The sequence below is a fragment of the Stenella coeruleoalba genome (assembly GCF_951394435.1).
Source record: "Stenella coeruleoalba genome assembly, chromosome: 17".
Classification (NCBI taxonomy): Eukaryota; Metazoa; Chordata; class Mammalia; order Artiodactyla; family Delphinidae; genus Stenella; species Stenella coeruleoalba.
Window position 1 is genome coordinate 78,417,478 of NC_137163.1, and position 17,989 is coordinate 78,435,466.

Below are 17,989 nucleotides of genomic sequence, written 5' to 3' on the forward strand. Positions count from 1 at the left end.
TGGCAATTTGTCTTTGGTAATATTAAGGAATTACAAGAGATCTTAAAAGATATTGGATGGGTGTCCCAGTTAGCAGATGAAGACTAATGGTTTGACAGTAAGGAAACAAAAAATGAGAAGCAAAACATTTAAGATTTCATTGATCAGAATAACTTATTTAAAAAAGTATAAAGCATTTCAAAGGAAGGTAATGCTATAAGTGTTGTGGTCTGATGGACCTTTTTATCTAATCTTTTTTTTAATCTGAATACATTTTCCAAATAGAATCAGTTTTTTTTTAAATTAATCAAATGCAATAGAAATATAGTAGGTTTATCTGCTTTTGACCTGAAGATAGTATCTGAACATTTTGGTTTAATTTTTATAGTTAGGTAATTCCTAGATTACAAACCGGTATTTTCATGTGCCCCCCTGTACATTCAAAAATCTTAATTGAGGACTGATTTTTTTGTTATTTTAAAGTTCTTAGAGGTCGGTAGAACTCCAGTATATGTTGTATTTTTAATGGCATTCAGAAGGGGGCACATCCAGTTAAGTAGTTCCTAAGATACATACCAGATACAGAAAATAACACACACACACACTTTTTCCTGAGAGACCAATCTCAAAGTAAGACAGGAATATAACAAAAACGTAGAATGGAAAACCTGATTGGCTCAGTCTCAGAAGTTTGGGACGAATGAGATGACTAGCTCAGAACAGTGTGTTACTGTCGTGGGGTCGTGGGGCAGGCACAAGGCACAGTAGCCTTAGGAAATGGGAATCCTGTTGGTCACATTCTCGGCCAGTAGCAGGGTGGGGGAAGGAGCAGTCCCTAGATCGTTGCCCTGTACCTCGTTCCTGGACTGTCACTCATCCTTGGCTGTGTGCAAAAAGAAATGCCAAGTAAGCGGTGTAAAGTGGGCGGGAACAGGAGAGTCAAACCAGCTCCGCCCGGTGCCACACTCCCCTGGACAGTGGGAGCTCCAGAGGCAGAGGGTGTGGTGTCAGCCCTGGGGGAAAGTAGCATTCACTGGGTCGGGGGGTGCTGTGCGAGGCTTCTGTCATACCTGTGTCAGCCCGTGGATGCAGACATTTGAGAATTACCAAATTCTTAACAAATGGTAAAGGAGAAGATAATGGTAATTAACTTAAACTTCATATAGAAATATGATTATCTCTTTGGCAGTATTGTCCTGACAGATAAGCTACACCCTGGAGAGAACTCTTTGTGACTTATTTTTTTTTAAAGCGGTGTAAATAGGTTTCCATATAGCTTTTAACTCTGTGGCTAGCAGAGACATATTTCAAGCCCTCTTTAAATGCTCCTGTGATAGATAAATGAGCAGAAATTGAAAGAGCTCTATAAAGACATTCTTAATATTTTTTATAAATGCTGCTGCTACAATTGCAGGTCCTTTTGGAATAAATCATGGGATTGAGCTTCATTCAGATGTGGTGGAGTATGCCAAGGAAAAGCTGGAGAGCTTCATCAAAAATAGTGATAGCTTTGATAAGTAAGTATTCACACCTATAGTTCTGCTTCGAAAGCACTTGATAAGTAGACGCGTTGACATGTCTGTTCCTCACTGCTGTTAGTTTATTGATCCTGAGTTGTCAGTTGAGTGCAGCGACAATCAGTGTGGTATAAAATGAGACAAAAAATTAAGTTAGAAAACTGCTGTGATTTTTATTCTGTGTACGTATATAGTGAATTACAAATAAATAACTTCTATGTTTTAATTATATGCTACTGTCACTTTATTAGTAGGGTAATGTTGCATTCATTAAACATCATACAAGTACCTTTCCTGAAGATAGAATGTAAAGATGTGCTTGGCATTAGAATACTTTTTGGGAACTGTGTTCACACCTTTGGGATAGTAATTTAATAGTCTGCCCTCTTTGTTTGTAGCATAAGAGTGATACCTGTTAGAATATGGAGGACTTTCTTAAAAACATGAAGTTACTTAGTAATATAGCCAGAGGAAATTATCATCGAAGTATATTAATATATTCTGTGAGGGCTGTGTTTGAGAAATTTGCTTATAGAACCATTGTTTTGAACTCCTACTTTCCCTTAGAAGAAATACTGCACAGGCGTTGGCCCTTGCGTGGGCAAGGAAGTCTGTTTGCTGTGTAATGTCCCTGAAGTTCAGCAGTGGTAGTACTGTGGGGCAAAGGCTGCTTCTGCTGAAGTCCGTGAACTCTTGTGAAACTGGAAAATTTGGAGGGCATTTATTTCTCTCAACTAGTCATATTTTCAAAGAGAGAAAGGCCTAAAACGGATAGGAATCAAGCTTAGAACCTAGTCCCTTTACTGTATAGCAGAGCTTTGGTCCAGGGTTCCAACCCAGCTTGTTGGGAGTGGGCCTCACTCAGCTCTGGCCTGGCCTGGCCTGGCCTTGCTTGGAGGTGGGGACCTGGGCTGGGGGTGGGTTCCGAGCTGAGGGCTGTTCCTAGGGTTCAGGCCTGGGGGTCAGCGCTAAGAAGGAAGCAGGAGGGCCTTTGAGGGTCTCCTGGAGCGTCTTCCCCTCTCTCCTCCCTTCTCTGCTCCTCCTCACCTTCCTTCCCTGGCCCTTTTCTTTCCGTCCCCTTTGCCATGGCCAGTTTGTATGTGTCCCCTGGCAAGTGGCACTGGGTGGGTTGAAGAACAGAAAACCCAGGTGCCGCAGAGTCCGCAGTGCAGGAGGGAGTGTGACTGGGTGTTACCGGCCTCAGGCGGCGAGCGGGGAGCTGTGCTCGGCTCGGCTTTGGCTTGGTTCTGTCATCAAGCCAGTGGATCTGAGCAAGTCCCTTGAATTTTCTGCAGCAGTTTGCTGAACACAGTTCTTTATCTTATTTATAAAGAGTTAACATTTAATTCATGTTTTTGAATCATTTTTCAAATGCTTACCGTGTGGGATCGTATTCTGTTTCCAAGAGTAACATACTGTTTGACAGAAATAAAATAGTTTTGAGTTCAAGTTATTTGATAAGAAATTGAGTTTCAATGTTAGTATCCTTTTGTGTCTTCATCATTTCCGTCTGTCTTATAATTAGTGGTATGGTAAGTGCTTAAGATATGGGCATGGCTAGTTTTTATATTGGTTATTAGAACTATGGAACTTTGTTGAATTTATTGAATTTCTATTGTTCTAAGTATTCGTTTTGATGTTGAAACTTAACATACACATAAGACCTTTTGAATACAAGTAAACTTGGAAAATATGAAAGTAATATTACTAAAAGCAAATGTTTAAGGTCTATCTTAAGAACTGCTATATATTAGATAATATATTTCAGGTGTTAACACATAAAGGCACAGATAATTCACTTTTGGGTCATTAATCAGGCAGAACAAACTCAAGGAAGAACTTTGAATCATCGAAGTACCTCTTTACAATATCTGTGGAGTCAAGTTTCTTGCTGCCAAGTGGGCATGGTCCTGGCAAACAGTAAAATATGTCATTCTTTAAAGTATTTCTGTGTTGATGTAATTTAAATATTAAGTAATCTATAACACAGATAATTTTGAAGGTTTTATATATTTAAGTGTCTCAATTAAAATTTTTTTTTCTAAAATTGTTTTCATGTAATCGTAAGATGATCAAATGTCCTTGGCTTGTATTTCCTGAGTGTTGTTGTTACCGTGTTATACAGGTTTGTTATCCATAAAATGGTGAATCATCAAATATGGTGATATGACTGATCTAAATGTTTCTTTATAATTTTTAATGGTCTTGTTACTTTAGTTAATCAGACTTTATGATATGGTTGTTTCTGAAGTGTTACAACTTACTTTTAAAACAGATTCTTATATTAATAAACTATTCTGAAAAAAAAAGACAGTTCTGGAAATGTTATCTATTCTGGTTTTCAAGTCGCTCCTGAACTAGTGGTTATGTACTTCAGATTATAAAGGTACCTTACATACAAGGGGTAGTAGGTACTGGGAAATGCTTCGTTTTGCACAAAGTCGTGAGTTGGGTGGAAGTTAAGTAATCAAAGTTGAGTCATTTAATGGGCTCCTTTAACATCATTTGGTTTTGGTGATAGAAATGATGAAGATGTAGTAGTTTTCTTCCTGTCTTACTTGTGTTTTGATGATTTCTTTGATTTTTCTTGGCGTTTGTTGATAATATTCCTAGTTATTTTCAATTTTTAAATTTGAAAACCTTGCTTTGGAAAGTGATGTTTAAAATTCCGTTCCTAAGCAATTTTATTACATTTAATTGTGTACGGGTCATCAAAATACGTTTTAATTAATAAAATATAAAGTAACTCAGGAAAACAAATTGCTATTTATGTATTCCTTAGTACTTAGTATTGTTCCTTAGTACCAGGCTATCCTTGATTGTGTGTAACACAAAGACAGTAGAAAGCTAAAACCTAATACTTTTCCAATCTTATTTATCCTGTTGGTTTGGATCTTTTTTATCAGTTCCTTTTTCGAAAGTATTGTCATGTCACTTATGATTTAAACTGTATCTTTAAAGTTTTCTTATGTATATCTATTGGAGATCATAGTGAACTCCCAAACATAGTAGGCGGGAAAAGATTCGGTAAACTACTCAACATTAGATTATGTAATGTAAGATACATATTTAAAAAACGATATACAGATGTATGTTTCTGTGTGTGCTTTATAAAGCAAGCTTGGTTCCTGAGTCTTGAAAGTACTATTTCTTCTTTCAGAAAAAAGATCCTTAGTATAATGTATATACTTTTAAACTTTCTTTCTATGTCTTGGTTCTGTATCAGCAAATGAAATAATTTGGAGAGGCTACCCTGAATTTACTGTACTTGGAGATAGGAGGGAAGGGGGAGTTCTCTTGTGTGGTTTATTCCTTTGCTCTGCCTGTGGTATACATGTACCGAAATTCCCTAATGAACTGACATTTGATTTCAAAGGTTCTCTAAAACACCGGCAAGCTTTTTCAGATGAAGGACCAGATAGTGGATGTATCTGGCTTCCTGGGCCAAGCGGGCTCTGTTGCAGCTGCTCAGCTGTGCCACTGCAGTGCAGAGGCCTCCTGGGACACCCTGTGGAGGGGTGGGCGAGGAGTTCTGGTACCACTTCATTGACAGAAACAAGTGCGGGCTGCATTTGGCCTCTTGTCCGTGGTCTGCCGACTCCTGTTCTGCCCGTCACACACACGCTCCGTGACGTTTTTATCTTAGCCCAGTGGCTTTCATGAGCGAAGGAGAAGTTTGGGGAAGGTGAGGTTATCTGAATCAGTGTTTGTGCACGTAGAGTAAGCAAAATAATCTGTCCAGCTGTGTTTACTTGGAAGAGTAAGTCAGTTAAAGGAGCGTGAATTATAAACCTTTACCCTGTAAGTGCTTTGCAAGTAAGTGGTAATTGGTGTAGCATTTATTTACGGCTTCATTGATGTGTTTGTATACGCTGTATACACGGAGCCGACTTGGCTCCCTAGAGGGCATGCTTTGGGGTGTGCCATTCCCTGTGAGACAATAGGTCCTGTCTCCTCTCCCCTCCAAGGAAGCTGTACCTGATTTTGGAAATACTCTACTGTCATTAGCCACATGAGTGCAGCGTAGCCTAATTGAAGATTTTCATTCTCTTTGAATGGGGGACTGTTGTTTCTACATAGTTTGTTGTAGAAATGAGTCATGAAGACAGTAATGAGATGATAAAAATAACAGCAGGTAATGTGTATTATCTGTTCCTTAAGTACCAAGTACCATCCTAAGTGCTGTACCCACAGTCCTAGAGGCAATATTGAGTCCACATTTCCCAGATGGGTAAACAGGGTTAGACAGTCCATAACTTCAGCTAGGCCAGTCTTTGTTTAGTTCTGATTTAGCTATGATGATGTAAAAACTGATTTATCAGGGGTAAGCTGTGCCAATGAATTACAGCCTAGCGACTTGGCCCCAGATACAAAAGTTGAAGCAGCACTTTTATTTCCATCATTTATTTATTTTTTCCAGATTAGAATTTAGGGACTGCTGTTAGCATGGTTACGTGCACTATAGCATTTTTATCAAAAAGCACACCTACCTGTTCATTAATGAGACTTACCTGTGGTATGGGTGATGGAGATGGGCAGGAGAGGAAGCGTGTCCCTCAGGGTCAGTCAAGGTACACACTTTAAATTACCTTCAGAGCTAGTGTAGTTGTCTGCATTTTAGAAGAATTTGATTGATTTGTGGCAATGTCTAGTGTCCTAATTTTATTTTTAATTATAGACTCCTTTTCCACATTATATAGTTTGCATTGGAAAATATTAAATGATACTGTATTCTATGAGTTTATCACTAGAGCAGTCCTGCTTCATCTTTAAGAGAATTACGGCATACTTGAAGTAGTTTTGCTATCTTAGATATATAGTCAATATTATTTCAAACTAGTTCTCGGATACTTGAACACTTTGGTATATTAATAATGTTCAGATGGTAGTTGTATGAGAGATATTATAGGTTGTAAACACAGTTTTTAATCATGACAAACATTGAAATGGTGGGACAGAAAAATGCTTAAAAATAGTCATCAGGGCTACCAGTTATGTATTTTAACATTGGTTAGAAATGGCATGGGTAAAAGTTTGATGGCTTCTAACACATTTTAGGAGAAGAAATTATTCCGGGAATAACATACTGTTTGACAGAAATAAAATAGTTTTTATCCCAAGTTACTTTATAAGAAATTATTGTTGAAATATATGAAGGCTCACTTTTATACGACGTACCTGTCACATTCCCTATAAAATGTTTAGAGACTGTTTTTGGTCCTGTGGAGTCTCCTAAAGCTCTATTCAATGAGAAATCTGTGTGTTTACTCTTCACACTGTGCTTTAAATAATGCTTGAATTATTCTGGAATGAGTTTGATACAGTTGGAAGGGAAACCACTTGAAAAGGTAAAGTCTTTGATTTTTTAAATTTTTTGAAATTCAGTAGCTTAATCCTTGGTTGTACGAGTTTTTGAATGGTATAACTGTACTTGGAGATCAAGAGATTAACGTTTCCTTGGGTTTTCTTCCCAATGGAATGTTGTGAAGTTTTTTTTTTTTTTTTTTTTTTGCGGTACGCGGGCCTCTCACTGCTGTGGCCTCTCCCTTTGCGGAGCACAGGCTCAGCGGCCATGGCTCACGGGCCCAGCCGCTCCGTGGCATGTGGGATCCTCCCGGACCGGGGCACGAACCTGTGTCCCATTGGCAGGCGGACTCTCAACCACTGTGCCACCAGGGAAGCCCTGAAGTTTTGTTTTAATGAAGTAGTCCTAGCTGTTAGAGTTCAAAATGTATATTATGACAGTGTTTTAAGAAAAAGAAGTGTCTGTGATTCATTTGGCAGGTTGTTTTGGACGAAGTATGAGAACAAGATAGGATTCTTTCCTTTGTCCTTGAAGTCCTGTATTCCACGGGAATAATAGTCTGAAATTTCAATGATAGTGTCCTATGGCACATGATAAACTGGTGTGCAAACTGTCAGCTCCCACTCCAACGGTGTATTGAAGGGGAATGTTGTTTTTTCTACTCTCAGTCAGCTCCTAGACCTAGACTATCCATCTAAGAGGGAAGCTGCAGGGCAAGGCTAGGTCACCCTGGTCTCCTAGCAGCTTATCAAAAGAATTATATGGGCGAGTTGGCAAGGTCCCTGCTGTGAATGGAATCGTCTGTCCATCGCGAGATGAAGATAATCCAGCATGCACCTGTAAAGAAAAGCACTGCTGAGGTAAGTGATTGGACTTCGGGTGCTAGTTTGGCCAAGCGCTCATGTCGTAAACCAAGCTATCTGTGCTCTCTCTTTTCCCACAAATGATTTTCCGTGCACATTTTATTTTAGTAAGGGCATGTCAAATAATTTTCCCTCTCGACGTAAGAGTCTAAAAAGCCATTAGATTTTCAGGTTTAAATCAATAAATAATTATAAGTCTAAAGTGGATGAATCTGTAGTTATTACATTTTAGAACTGTTTAACTTTTTTTTTTTGTATACAGGTAACTAAGTTACCTAACTTGTTAGGAAGTATAATTTGGTGTAATATTAGGAGTATAAGGTATCTGTATCTGGGAAATTTTGTTTTGGAAATTTTCTTCAAAGGATAAAAATGATTGCTACTTTTCACATTACTAACAGACATAAAATTTTAATGAGCTCCCCTAAATCAAGTGTGAAAACTGGAAGAGAACACAAGAACCATACTTCTAGGATTAAAATGATAACCACGTAGGAAGTCTCCTTTTGGTAGGTCTCTTATCTTTCTTCTTTTTGTTTATTTTTGTTTTGCTGGTTTTTTTTTTTCCCTTCTCAGGTTCCATTTGTGTGTGGTTGATGTGGAAAGGTGGAATTTGGATTTTTTCTTTCACTATTTTTAAACTATTAAACTATTTAAACTAAAAACTATTTTAGATTTTATGTATAAATCTATAAATAATGTAGCACTATTTTATAATAAAGTGAAAACTTCTGGTTAATTACTACAGTCTTCCAGATTATACAGAATGGTATTTTTGTTATATGTCCTTTGCCTATAGAGGTTTGTGGAAACTTGGGGAAGATGCAGCTTTCAGAATCTAGTTAAAGCTGAAGGAGGAAACTGTTCTCTTTATTTTCTTCTTTACACTGGAAGAATTAGTAGCAGTTGTAATTGACTCTAGCCACACGGTAGCTGTCATCCATGCCTCAAATCAGTCATTTGTTCTTCATACGTATACGAGCACATCCGCAAACATTTGCCTGAAAAAGTTTAATCATAGACTTTGGAAAAAATATTATTAGTAGGATTTATATGAATTTCTTTACATGAAATGCTATTTTAAAAATGAGCCATAATTTCAGTATCAGAATACAGAATGTCTAAGTAAGAGTCTCACCTCTACCTCGTCAGAAATACTAAAGCTCATCTCTAAATCCTTTATTAGGAAAGATAATCTATAACCCATTTGTGTATTTAAAAAAATAACGTTATAAGTACAGGCAGTTTGAGAGTTGTTTTGTTTTCTTTGATAACGTGAAGGATTCGTGAATTATTGGTGAAGGGGAAGCCATGGCTCTAAGTGTAATGAACAGTACCCAGACGGAACACTGTCTCTGCTAGACATGCTTCTTATAACTAGTAAATTACTATGCTAGATGTTTTTGTGCCTATATTTAAAAGCATTCACCTTTCTACCTGATGTGTCCTTGAAGCTTTACTATTTTGTGTCTAGAAATAGTCCAATCCTTCTACTCTTTTTGGAATGTTGTCTCAGGTTCTGTTAAACTTTAAAATTTGAGTATGCTGGTAAAGGAAATTAATTTGTTAAATGAAAGTGTAAAGACCCATATGCATTTGTTAGAGGTATGTGGTCCATTTGCATTAATAGAAGTTATTTATAAATTTAGAGGTCTAATTTTTCTCTATAATGATTCTTTGTAATATTCCCTAAGTGGAAGCAGTTATACTTGTTCAGATCTGCATTACAAGGGAAAAGACTTTCGTTCCTAGAATAAGGTGGCTTATTTAAGATCTTCAGAAAGGCCCCTAAAAAGTACCTTTCAGGGGCTTCCGTGGTGGCGCAGTGTTTGGGAGTCCGCCTGCTGATGCGGGGGACGCGGGTTTGTGCCCTGGTCCAGGGGGATCCCACATGCCGCGGAGCGGCGGGGCCCGTGAGCCATGGCCGCTGGGCCTGCGCGTCCGGAGCCTGTGCTCCGCAACGGGAGAGGCCACAACGGTGAGAGGCCTGCGTACCTCAAAAAAAAACAAAAACAAAGTACCTTTCAGTTAGAGGACAGTTGGTTTGGTTTATTCATTAAAGGCAAAAGTGTTTGTTTTGTTTTTTTTTTTTTACTGTTTGAGTTTTGCCTTTTTTTTAGCACTTGGGGAAAAAATCATGTATTTTGTAACATGAAGCTACAGTTATTTATAGTTATCCAATTTAGTAAAACAAGAACCATCATATTGATATAGAAGGTGCCATGGGCACATATTTTTTCTGTAACTGTTTCTGTGCAGGTTTCTCTTCTAGTCCTGGGGTTCTTGTGATTAACATATTTAGTTTGTCAAGTTTGGGTTCACATTCAAAGTTGGTAGGTGGAACAGCTGACAAAACAATTGTTTCTTATGTTTCTCTCCTACTTAGTTAGTGTTTTTTGAGGCCCGTAATAGGTGATGGAGATGCAATTAAAATTCAGAGGAAGTGTTCGAAGAGATATCAGGAAAACCAGGAGAATATTCCAAAGGGAAGTTTGTGTTAAGGGAAATATTTGAAGCTCCTGTTTACAGGTGATAGAGTTAGAAGGGTAGTTGTTCAGTGTTTTCAGTTTATGCGGCTGTTGAAGTATACACACACACACACACATACACATATACACACACATACACACACACATACATACATACACATATACACACGCATATGAAGGAAATACTGAGATATTTTACATTTTCATACTGAATATTTGAGATCTTGTGTGATTTTTATCCTTTCAGCACATCTCAGTGTGGACGAGCCACACTTCAGGGGCTCGTATCCACGTGTGGCTAGTGGCTGCCATCTTGGGTCGTGTGGTTTGCTTGTCCTGTCTCCCCTTTCAGATCACGGCTTAATCATTTCTCAGGGAGCCTTTCTCTCACTCCCCAGGGCTGTCGGTTTCCTTGCATCCTCAGTCTATTTATGGAGTCATATACCTTTAGAGCATTTATCACACTTGTAAATTAATCTTCAGTTACTGAGATTGTTGTCTCTTCCACTAGATGCAGGCCTGAGTGTTTCCTGTTGTATTTCCAGCTGACACACAACTGGTGCTCCAGAAACAGTATTTGGAATGAATTGTCCTAATCGCTAGTGTCAGGCCACTTGGCTAGAGTCACACATTTGATTTTAGAATCAGACACTAAACTCCTTCTAATTCATTTTGCTGGGATGAGAGTATATAAAAATATCACGAACATGAGAAGTGGTTTTAATTGTAAGTTGTTTACTTGTAATGGTGTTTTGCTAGATAATAGTTCTGTGAGCTTTCAAGTATTTTTAACTAGTAGGAAACTTTTAAACTATAAGCATATTTTTAAGTTGATTTAACAGACTTAATGGTAAAAGAGGTTTAATAATTCAGATTTTTAAATTTAAATTCCCTGCTCACGTTCGTCCTGAAAATTTTAAGACTGGCTTAAATTATTATAAAATTAAGTTATTTAAAATGAAATTTTATAAGAATGGGATTTTTAGATTGAAAATACTGGTCTTTTTTCTTTTTAAAGGATGCTTATTTTGTTTGAGTTTGATGAGATGATTAAACCAAGTGATCACATTATTTAGTTATTTGAAAGCCAGATTATAGACAAGCCTAGGTTGTGTTGAGTGTAAGAGAGGAATTAAACATTGTCCATTAAATAGGTAAGTTCACACTTTTGTGTGTATTATGCAAGTAGAAAGAATGAGACCCGATTAAGGAGTTGGGTAAGATTTCATTGTGTATCTCATATCTGAGCTGTGTCTCCAAGTGATGCTAGGCGTTTATCAAGTAGAGAGGGAGGGGCCTTTCAGTCAAAGGAACAGCACAGACACAGATACAGGAGACACTTTGTAATATTTCCTCTAAGTGATGAGAAGCCAACAGTTCAACCTGTGGCTGCAGTGCAGTGTGTGTGGGGTGGGGGCAGAGCCAGGGAGTGAGTCTGGAAGTGGGGTTCCAGGTAGAACCGTAAGGAGCCCCACATGGCCCTCTAAGGGGCATGGACCTGTGCTGAGCAGCCGTGCGGGAAGCGGTGGAGGGAGGGGAGAGCCAGAAGGCGTGAGCACTGGGGCGCAAGTGCCGCAGAAGGAGCGGTGGCGCGGGGCCGGCCCTGTGTGGAGCCCCGTGTGGAGAGGAGGGTGCAGGCTCTACACTGACCCTCATGCCCCCAGCCCCTCCACCAAGGGGACAGGAAGTTGAGGACGGCATCATGCTGCGAAACTCTCCTTTAGATATCGATGACCATAGTGTGTCTGTACTTTAGTGAATTTTAATGGGAACTTACTGCGGAATAAGTCTGTTAATTACCAAAGGACAGGATACGTTTTACAAAATAAAAGTGATTATGATTCAGAGTCATGTTTCACCGCATGCCGAAACTTTTAATGTAAATTACTTCACCCTCAAATGATAGCCTGATTTTGCTGTGTGGTCAAATTAACATCAATCAACTTAAAAGTGAAAGGATATTTCATGAATTAATTTAAAAATATTACCGTACATGTTTTATTAGTGAATTAGGCTTTTAATTATGTATTTTAGAGACCGTTTTCAGATTTGCCAGAACTTAAGGAATAAAGTAGAAGTCTAAATAGGATAGTTTGTAAAAGCCTAACTCTATATACAACGAACCAACACTGTAACCAGGAACAGGCGGCCTGGATAAGATGCCTTTGCTTTGAAACCATCCATCTCTCTTCTTTTGTTGTGTAGGGAGATCATGGGGGCCAAAAAACACTTCATTCTGCTCTCTTTTCCAACCCTGTAACATAGTTCTGCCAAAATGTATTAGGAAAATCTCCCTACTCTTTAGTGGTTGCAAGAGCATAGGGTAAGGGCACCGGTGTCTTCCTGACAAGCTTTGCCACTGTTAACTGCAGCAAGGTGCCCGCAGTGGGGACTGCACAAGCCCTTCCATGTCCACTGGCCCCTGGCTTCTTTTGGAAAGAGCGGGGGGAGTGAAGCCTTTTCTCTCTTGTTTGACCTTTGGGATTCTCATCCTTACTGTATGTCCTTTGTGGGCATCGCAAGGTTGGTGTTGTGATGGCTTTTTCACTATATTCACCTTTTAAGCCTTAAGTAAGGTTTCAGTGTGGCAAAAAAAAAGGTTAATGTTTTGAAAAAATGTACAATGCATCACTGATAATAAAACAATATATTTGATCAGTGTTAAACTTCATAAAGCTGATATTTCAGTCAAACTTTATAATATTTTATCCTTATAATTAATTTGGTAACTTCACTATTTCAAGAAGCTAGACTCTGTTAATTTGTTTAGATCTGATCTTTTGCTTAATGAGGTAAAATGCCATCTGTTTTCCGTATAGATTCGAGTTCTGTGAGCCTGCATTTGTGGTTGGTAATTGTCTGCAGATAGCATCAGACAGCCACCAGTATGACCGGGTCTACTGCGGGGCTGGAGTCCAGAAGGACCACGAACACTACATGAAGATACTGCTGAAAGTCGGGGGCATCCTGGTCATGCCTGTAGAAGACCAGGTAGCTTCCACTGTCCTTTCACTTGACGTAGGAGACGCACTTAGCGTAAGACGGGAAGCGTTACCTCAGTGAAAGGTACACTGTAAGTGTTAAGGAAGAAATAATTACTCTTCACAGATCTGTCTATAGAGGAGAACATTGAAACGGGCTCTTGACTATTAACCAAGGCAGGTGCGGAAAAGACCCGTTAACTAGGGTTAGGAGAGCCGCGCTGAGCTGCTCCCTGGTCCGGGTGAGGGGAGCGAGTGCCACTGAATGTGGTAACTGCTTCTAGCTGAACATATGAAAAGGAAATCCTGTTTGTGGTTTGGTTTGAACTGCTTAACTCCATTCCAGAAACGAGTAAATTTTTAGATCTTCTCTTAGTATACGTAGGCGCATTTGAAAGTATTTTTCACCTATTGTCTGCCTTTGGTTTGGAATTATTAGGTATAATAAGTGTATGAAATGCTAATTTATTCAGAAAATGGGTGGCTCTTTTACTTTGAAATTTTATAAATATACATTGCAAAAAATATCTTTTATATTCATATTAACCTACATCTGAGATGTTTAAAACACCTTGTGGTTTGTAAGTAGAAGATCGATTGTCCAAGATGACTGGGACATAGTGTGGTCGTTTTGGAGTTTGTATATCTGAGGGTCCCCTAAGTTCACACATGTGATTTGCAGGTCAGAGGATTTCACCATCACCATGTACTGTGTTTGTCAGTTATTAGAAAGAATATAAAGCATTCATTAAAACACATTCTTGGAAAAATGTTACTTGAATGCTTCCGGAGTGTTGAGACTCCCAGATTAATCATCTTTTTCTGTTTTCCTTTAAAGAGACGTTTTTAAACATATAAAATATGGTTTCCCATTGGTATTTTATTGAATATTTATTATATACTATTGTACTAATGTAAAATATAATAGGCTGATTGCTATAATATAAATTGAAGATGCTAATTCATCTTCCTTCAGTCATGTACTGAGCTAATATTTTTTCTCTAGAACTGATGGTGGGTATTTGCTGACTGGGTAAAACTTCTAATCCCCTTGTGACTAATTACATATATCTGTGAAATGTCAAGCTGGGATTAGAATTAGAATCTGTATTTTATAACCACCATGGAAGATCATGAAGTTGATTCGTTGGTACAGTAATGAAAACGTCTTTTTACTAATACAACACTTCAACCAAACAACTGAACCTGTGTGGGACGTGTGTTTTGGGGGCCAGTGGCAGGTGTGGGTTGGAAGAGTACCCCTAGAAGCCCTCAGACCCCAGATACAACCTGCAAAGTCATGCCTTTTGCGCTCAAGTGTCTGTCTTGAACAGCAGGTATTTGTGATTCCTCCTGTATCATTTTATGGTAAATATTTAAACGAAAGTAATTTGCTTGCATTCAGATACAAGTGATTGTATAGCAATCACTGCTGTTATTCTGTTAAAACAAAATTGTGACTGTAAGGTGATCACACTTCCAAGATAAAGCCGTTCTATTTCTTTTCTCCCTCTAAATAGTTAACACAAATTATGCGAACTGGACAAAACACTTGGGAAAGTAAAAACATCCTTGCTGTGTCATTTGCCCCACTCGTGCAGCCGAGCAAGAACGACAGTGGCAAACCGGACTCTGTGGGCCTCCGTAAGTAACCGCCGGGCCTTTCTGACTGGCCCGTGGCTTGTGTTGTTCAGCAGCTGTGCTTGGGATTAGTGGACTGTGTTAATTATGGAGAGTTAAGTAAATAATGCAGTAATACATTCCATGGATTTGTTTTTTTCGATGAAGCTCCTACCTTGCGCCAGACCCTGTTAGCTGCCTTCATGGAGGCATGAAAAGAAGGGGCAGGTCAATGAAGAGATGAGTTTGTTACTTACAGTTGTGAAATGATTAATTACGGTAAATTTGTTGGCACCATTTTCCATACAGAGGGACAGCAGACACAAAAGCCTTTCTTTAGGCTGAAAAGAGCTTGCTCGTTCCAAGACCAGCAGTAACTTTCAGGGTCGCTGAGGCTCCTCGGCTGGGCTGCAGAGGATAGCTGATGGAGACTTGCCTTGTCCTCAAGGAGAGAGTCAGTGTTGATGGGGGTGGAGTTGTTTGAAGGTAGGAAAATGGTGGAGGAAAAAGAGGGTTCCAAAGTTTTACCCTGAGCCCCTCACTGAGTGATGGTACCATTTATTGCTGTTTAGGACTGAGGGGTGAATAGCTTGGAAATCGGTGTAGGAAGATCAGAGACTTTTATTTTGGCTGGGCTTGAGTTTCCCATTAGGTAGGCATGTGGGTGTCACCCCGCTGCATGAGCTAGGAGGATGGGTGAGGAGGCGCTGGGACTGGGCCTGTGATCCACCAGGTCAGAGCTGGACCACGAGCAGAGGCAGGGCCGAGAAGTGGGGGGACAGCAGTGTGCGGTGTGCGAGACTGGACTTTGGAGAAGGCGGGAGCGCTGAGCTCCCTGAGGGCTGCTGAGACCCTGAGGAAGAGCGGTGAGCGCGGCCGTGGTTGGCCCAGCGTGTATCATGGCTTTGGAGACCAGTAAGTAAAGTTCTTTGCCAAAAATGAGCTTTAGAACTTTACCATAGTAGACTTCTTGGTTTAATTTGCTTTCTAAATGAATTTATTTCATAGGAACCTGGGAGAGATTTCATTTTATTTTCAGGGTTATTTTACCCTCCCACAACCCATGTGATTTTGTGGTCTTTTGGGGTGTTTTTTTTAATTTTAATTTTATTTATTTTATTTATTTACTTCTGGCTGCGTTGGGTCTTCGTTGCTGCGCGCGGGCTTTCTCGAGTTGTGTTGAGCGGGGGCTACTCTTCCATGCGGTGCGCGGGCTTCTCATTGCGTTGGCTTCTCTTTGTTGCAGAGCACGGGCTCTAGGCGCGTGGGTGTTAGTAGTTGTAGCATGTGGGCTTAGTAGTTGTGGCATGCAGGCTCTAGAGCGAAGGCTCAGTAGTTGCAGGCACGGGCTTAGTTGTTCCGCGGCATGTGGGATCTTCCCGGACCAGGGCTTGAACCCATGACCCCTGCATTGGCAGGAGGATTCTTAACCACTGTGCCACCAGGGAAGCCCTGGGGTGGTTTTGAGAATTAAATGAAGTAGTGTTTATAAAAAGTGCTTAGCAGGTAATAATGGCTTAGTAAAGAATAGTGTTGGGATTTTGGGAAGGTCAGTAAATTACACCTGTTTCCCCTGCTCAAGTTCTTAACAGTGGAGAGGTGGACTTGGGGACTAGGTAGCTAGGAATTGAAATGGAATAGGATGTGTGGAGAATAAGAACACGTTTGCTTTTCTGTTAAAATAAGTTAAAATAGGTTTCTGTGTAGAGAACATTATTTCATTAATTATAGGGAATAAAAATATGAAAGAATGTTAGCACAAAAAAACCCTAAAAAATACACGTGCAAATCCTTTGCCAAATGTATTTTGTAGCTATGAAATTGCTCATGTCAGCAGTTACTGAAATATATTCATAACTTTTCCTCAGGTTCATCACAAATTTTTATTCAACTTAAAGTCATATTTCTTCTTCTTTCTTTGGTATAAGACATTATAAAAATAAATTTCACAGCAGGCCCTTTAGAAGGGGTGAAGGAAAAACTCTACACCAACTAAAGGAAAACTCTGTTTCCTTTATACACCACCTGCCGAATCCTCCTGTCGTCCAGACCTGTGGGTTCTCCTCCTTGAGCAATCCTGCAGTCCTCTGCGGACCCCAGCGAGCTAGACTGTGGTCTGGTGCAGTTGTGGTGCTCGCCGGTGCTAGCCCAGACCCCGCAGGCTGCAGGCTCTGTCCTCCTCCAGCTTCTCACGGGCTACTTGTGAATCAGGCCCCCATGACCCCTCCTAGAGTTCGATAATTTGCTGGAGCGGCTCCCAGAATGCAGGAGAACAGATTACTCATTAGATTAACTGGGGAACAGCCGGATGGGAGTGATGCCCAGGGCGGGGTGTGTGGGTGGATGCGGACGTCCACGCCCTCTCTGCGTGCACCACCCTCCCAGCGCCTCCAGCTCTTCACCAGCCCAGAAGCTCCCCGAGCCTTTCCATTAGGGGCTTCTGTGGAGGTTCGATTGATTAAATCATCGACTCTCGGTGATTAACTCAACCTCTAGCCCCTTTCCCGTCTCTGGAGGGGTAGCCTGAAAGTTCCATTTCTCTAATCCCATGGTTGATGTGCCCGACAGCCAGCCTAGCACCTTGAAGGGCTTAGTGAAAGTCACCCCGTAACATCAAGTCACGTGTGGTTGAAGGGAGCCTCTCATGAACACTAAAAAGCACTGCTTTTCACTTTGATGCTCTCATCACTTAGGAAATTCCACGTGTTTTAGGAGCTCTGTGTCAGGAAGGGGAAGCCAAATGTGCATTTCTTCTTATAAATCTCAGTATCACAGAGGTCAGGAGATTTCATGAACTGTTGAACTGCACCACACTGAGCCATACGAAGTTGCGGTTTTGTAGGTTAAAAATGGGGTTTGACCTAAATCCAGTGCCCTTTTCAGTCTTACTTAACAAATAAAAATGAAAGTGCTGACTGCTAGGTTCCTATAAAATCTACATAGAGACCACCTTTTGGGAAACAAATAGAGCTGACGTGTGTGTTAGAGATAACCTGCATTGTCGTTTTGGCCTGAAAGCTTCAATTCACAGTAAAATTTTATAGCAGTCAGGACTAGTGTTGTCTGTCTGGTCCATTGACTCCTTCTCGTGACTAGAAGCATTAGGAACAAGGAGGTTGCAGTACAGAAAATACTGGGATTTTTGAATAAGTAGGGCTGAGAATTGTCTAAAAGTGTTCGTATTATCAGAAAAACGTTTAAATGAGGCTCTTGTGGGTGCTGTGAGTGTTAGAAG

At 40.0% G+C, this 17,989-nt stretch overlaps 1 protein-coding gene across 8 annotated transcripts in view; it reads left to right on the top strand.

Moving 5' to 3' along the window:
- The window catches only part of PCMTD1 (protein-L-isoaspartate (D-aspartate) O-methyltransferase domain containing 1), a 61,227-nt gene that overhangs the window by 38,107 nt on the left and 5,131 nt on the right, over positions 1 to 17,989 (top strand). For 4 of the 8 annotated variants that reach the window (XM_079902038.1, XM_079902037.1, XM_079902036.1 and 1 more), the window contains 3 exons: positions 1,394 to 1,496; positions 12,973 to 13,144; positions 14,655 to 14,778. In XM_079902038.1, coding sequence (XP_079758164.1) covers positions 1,394 to 1,496; positions 12,973 to 13,144; positions 14,655 to 14,778 — 399 coding nt within the window. The other 4 variants (XM_079902042.1, XM_079902041.1, XM_079902039.1 and 1 more) reach the window with 3 other exon arrangements.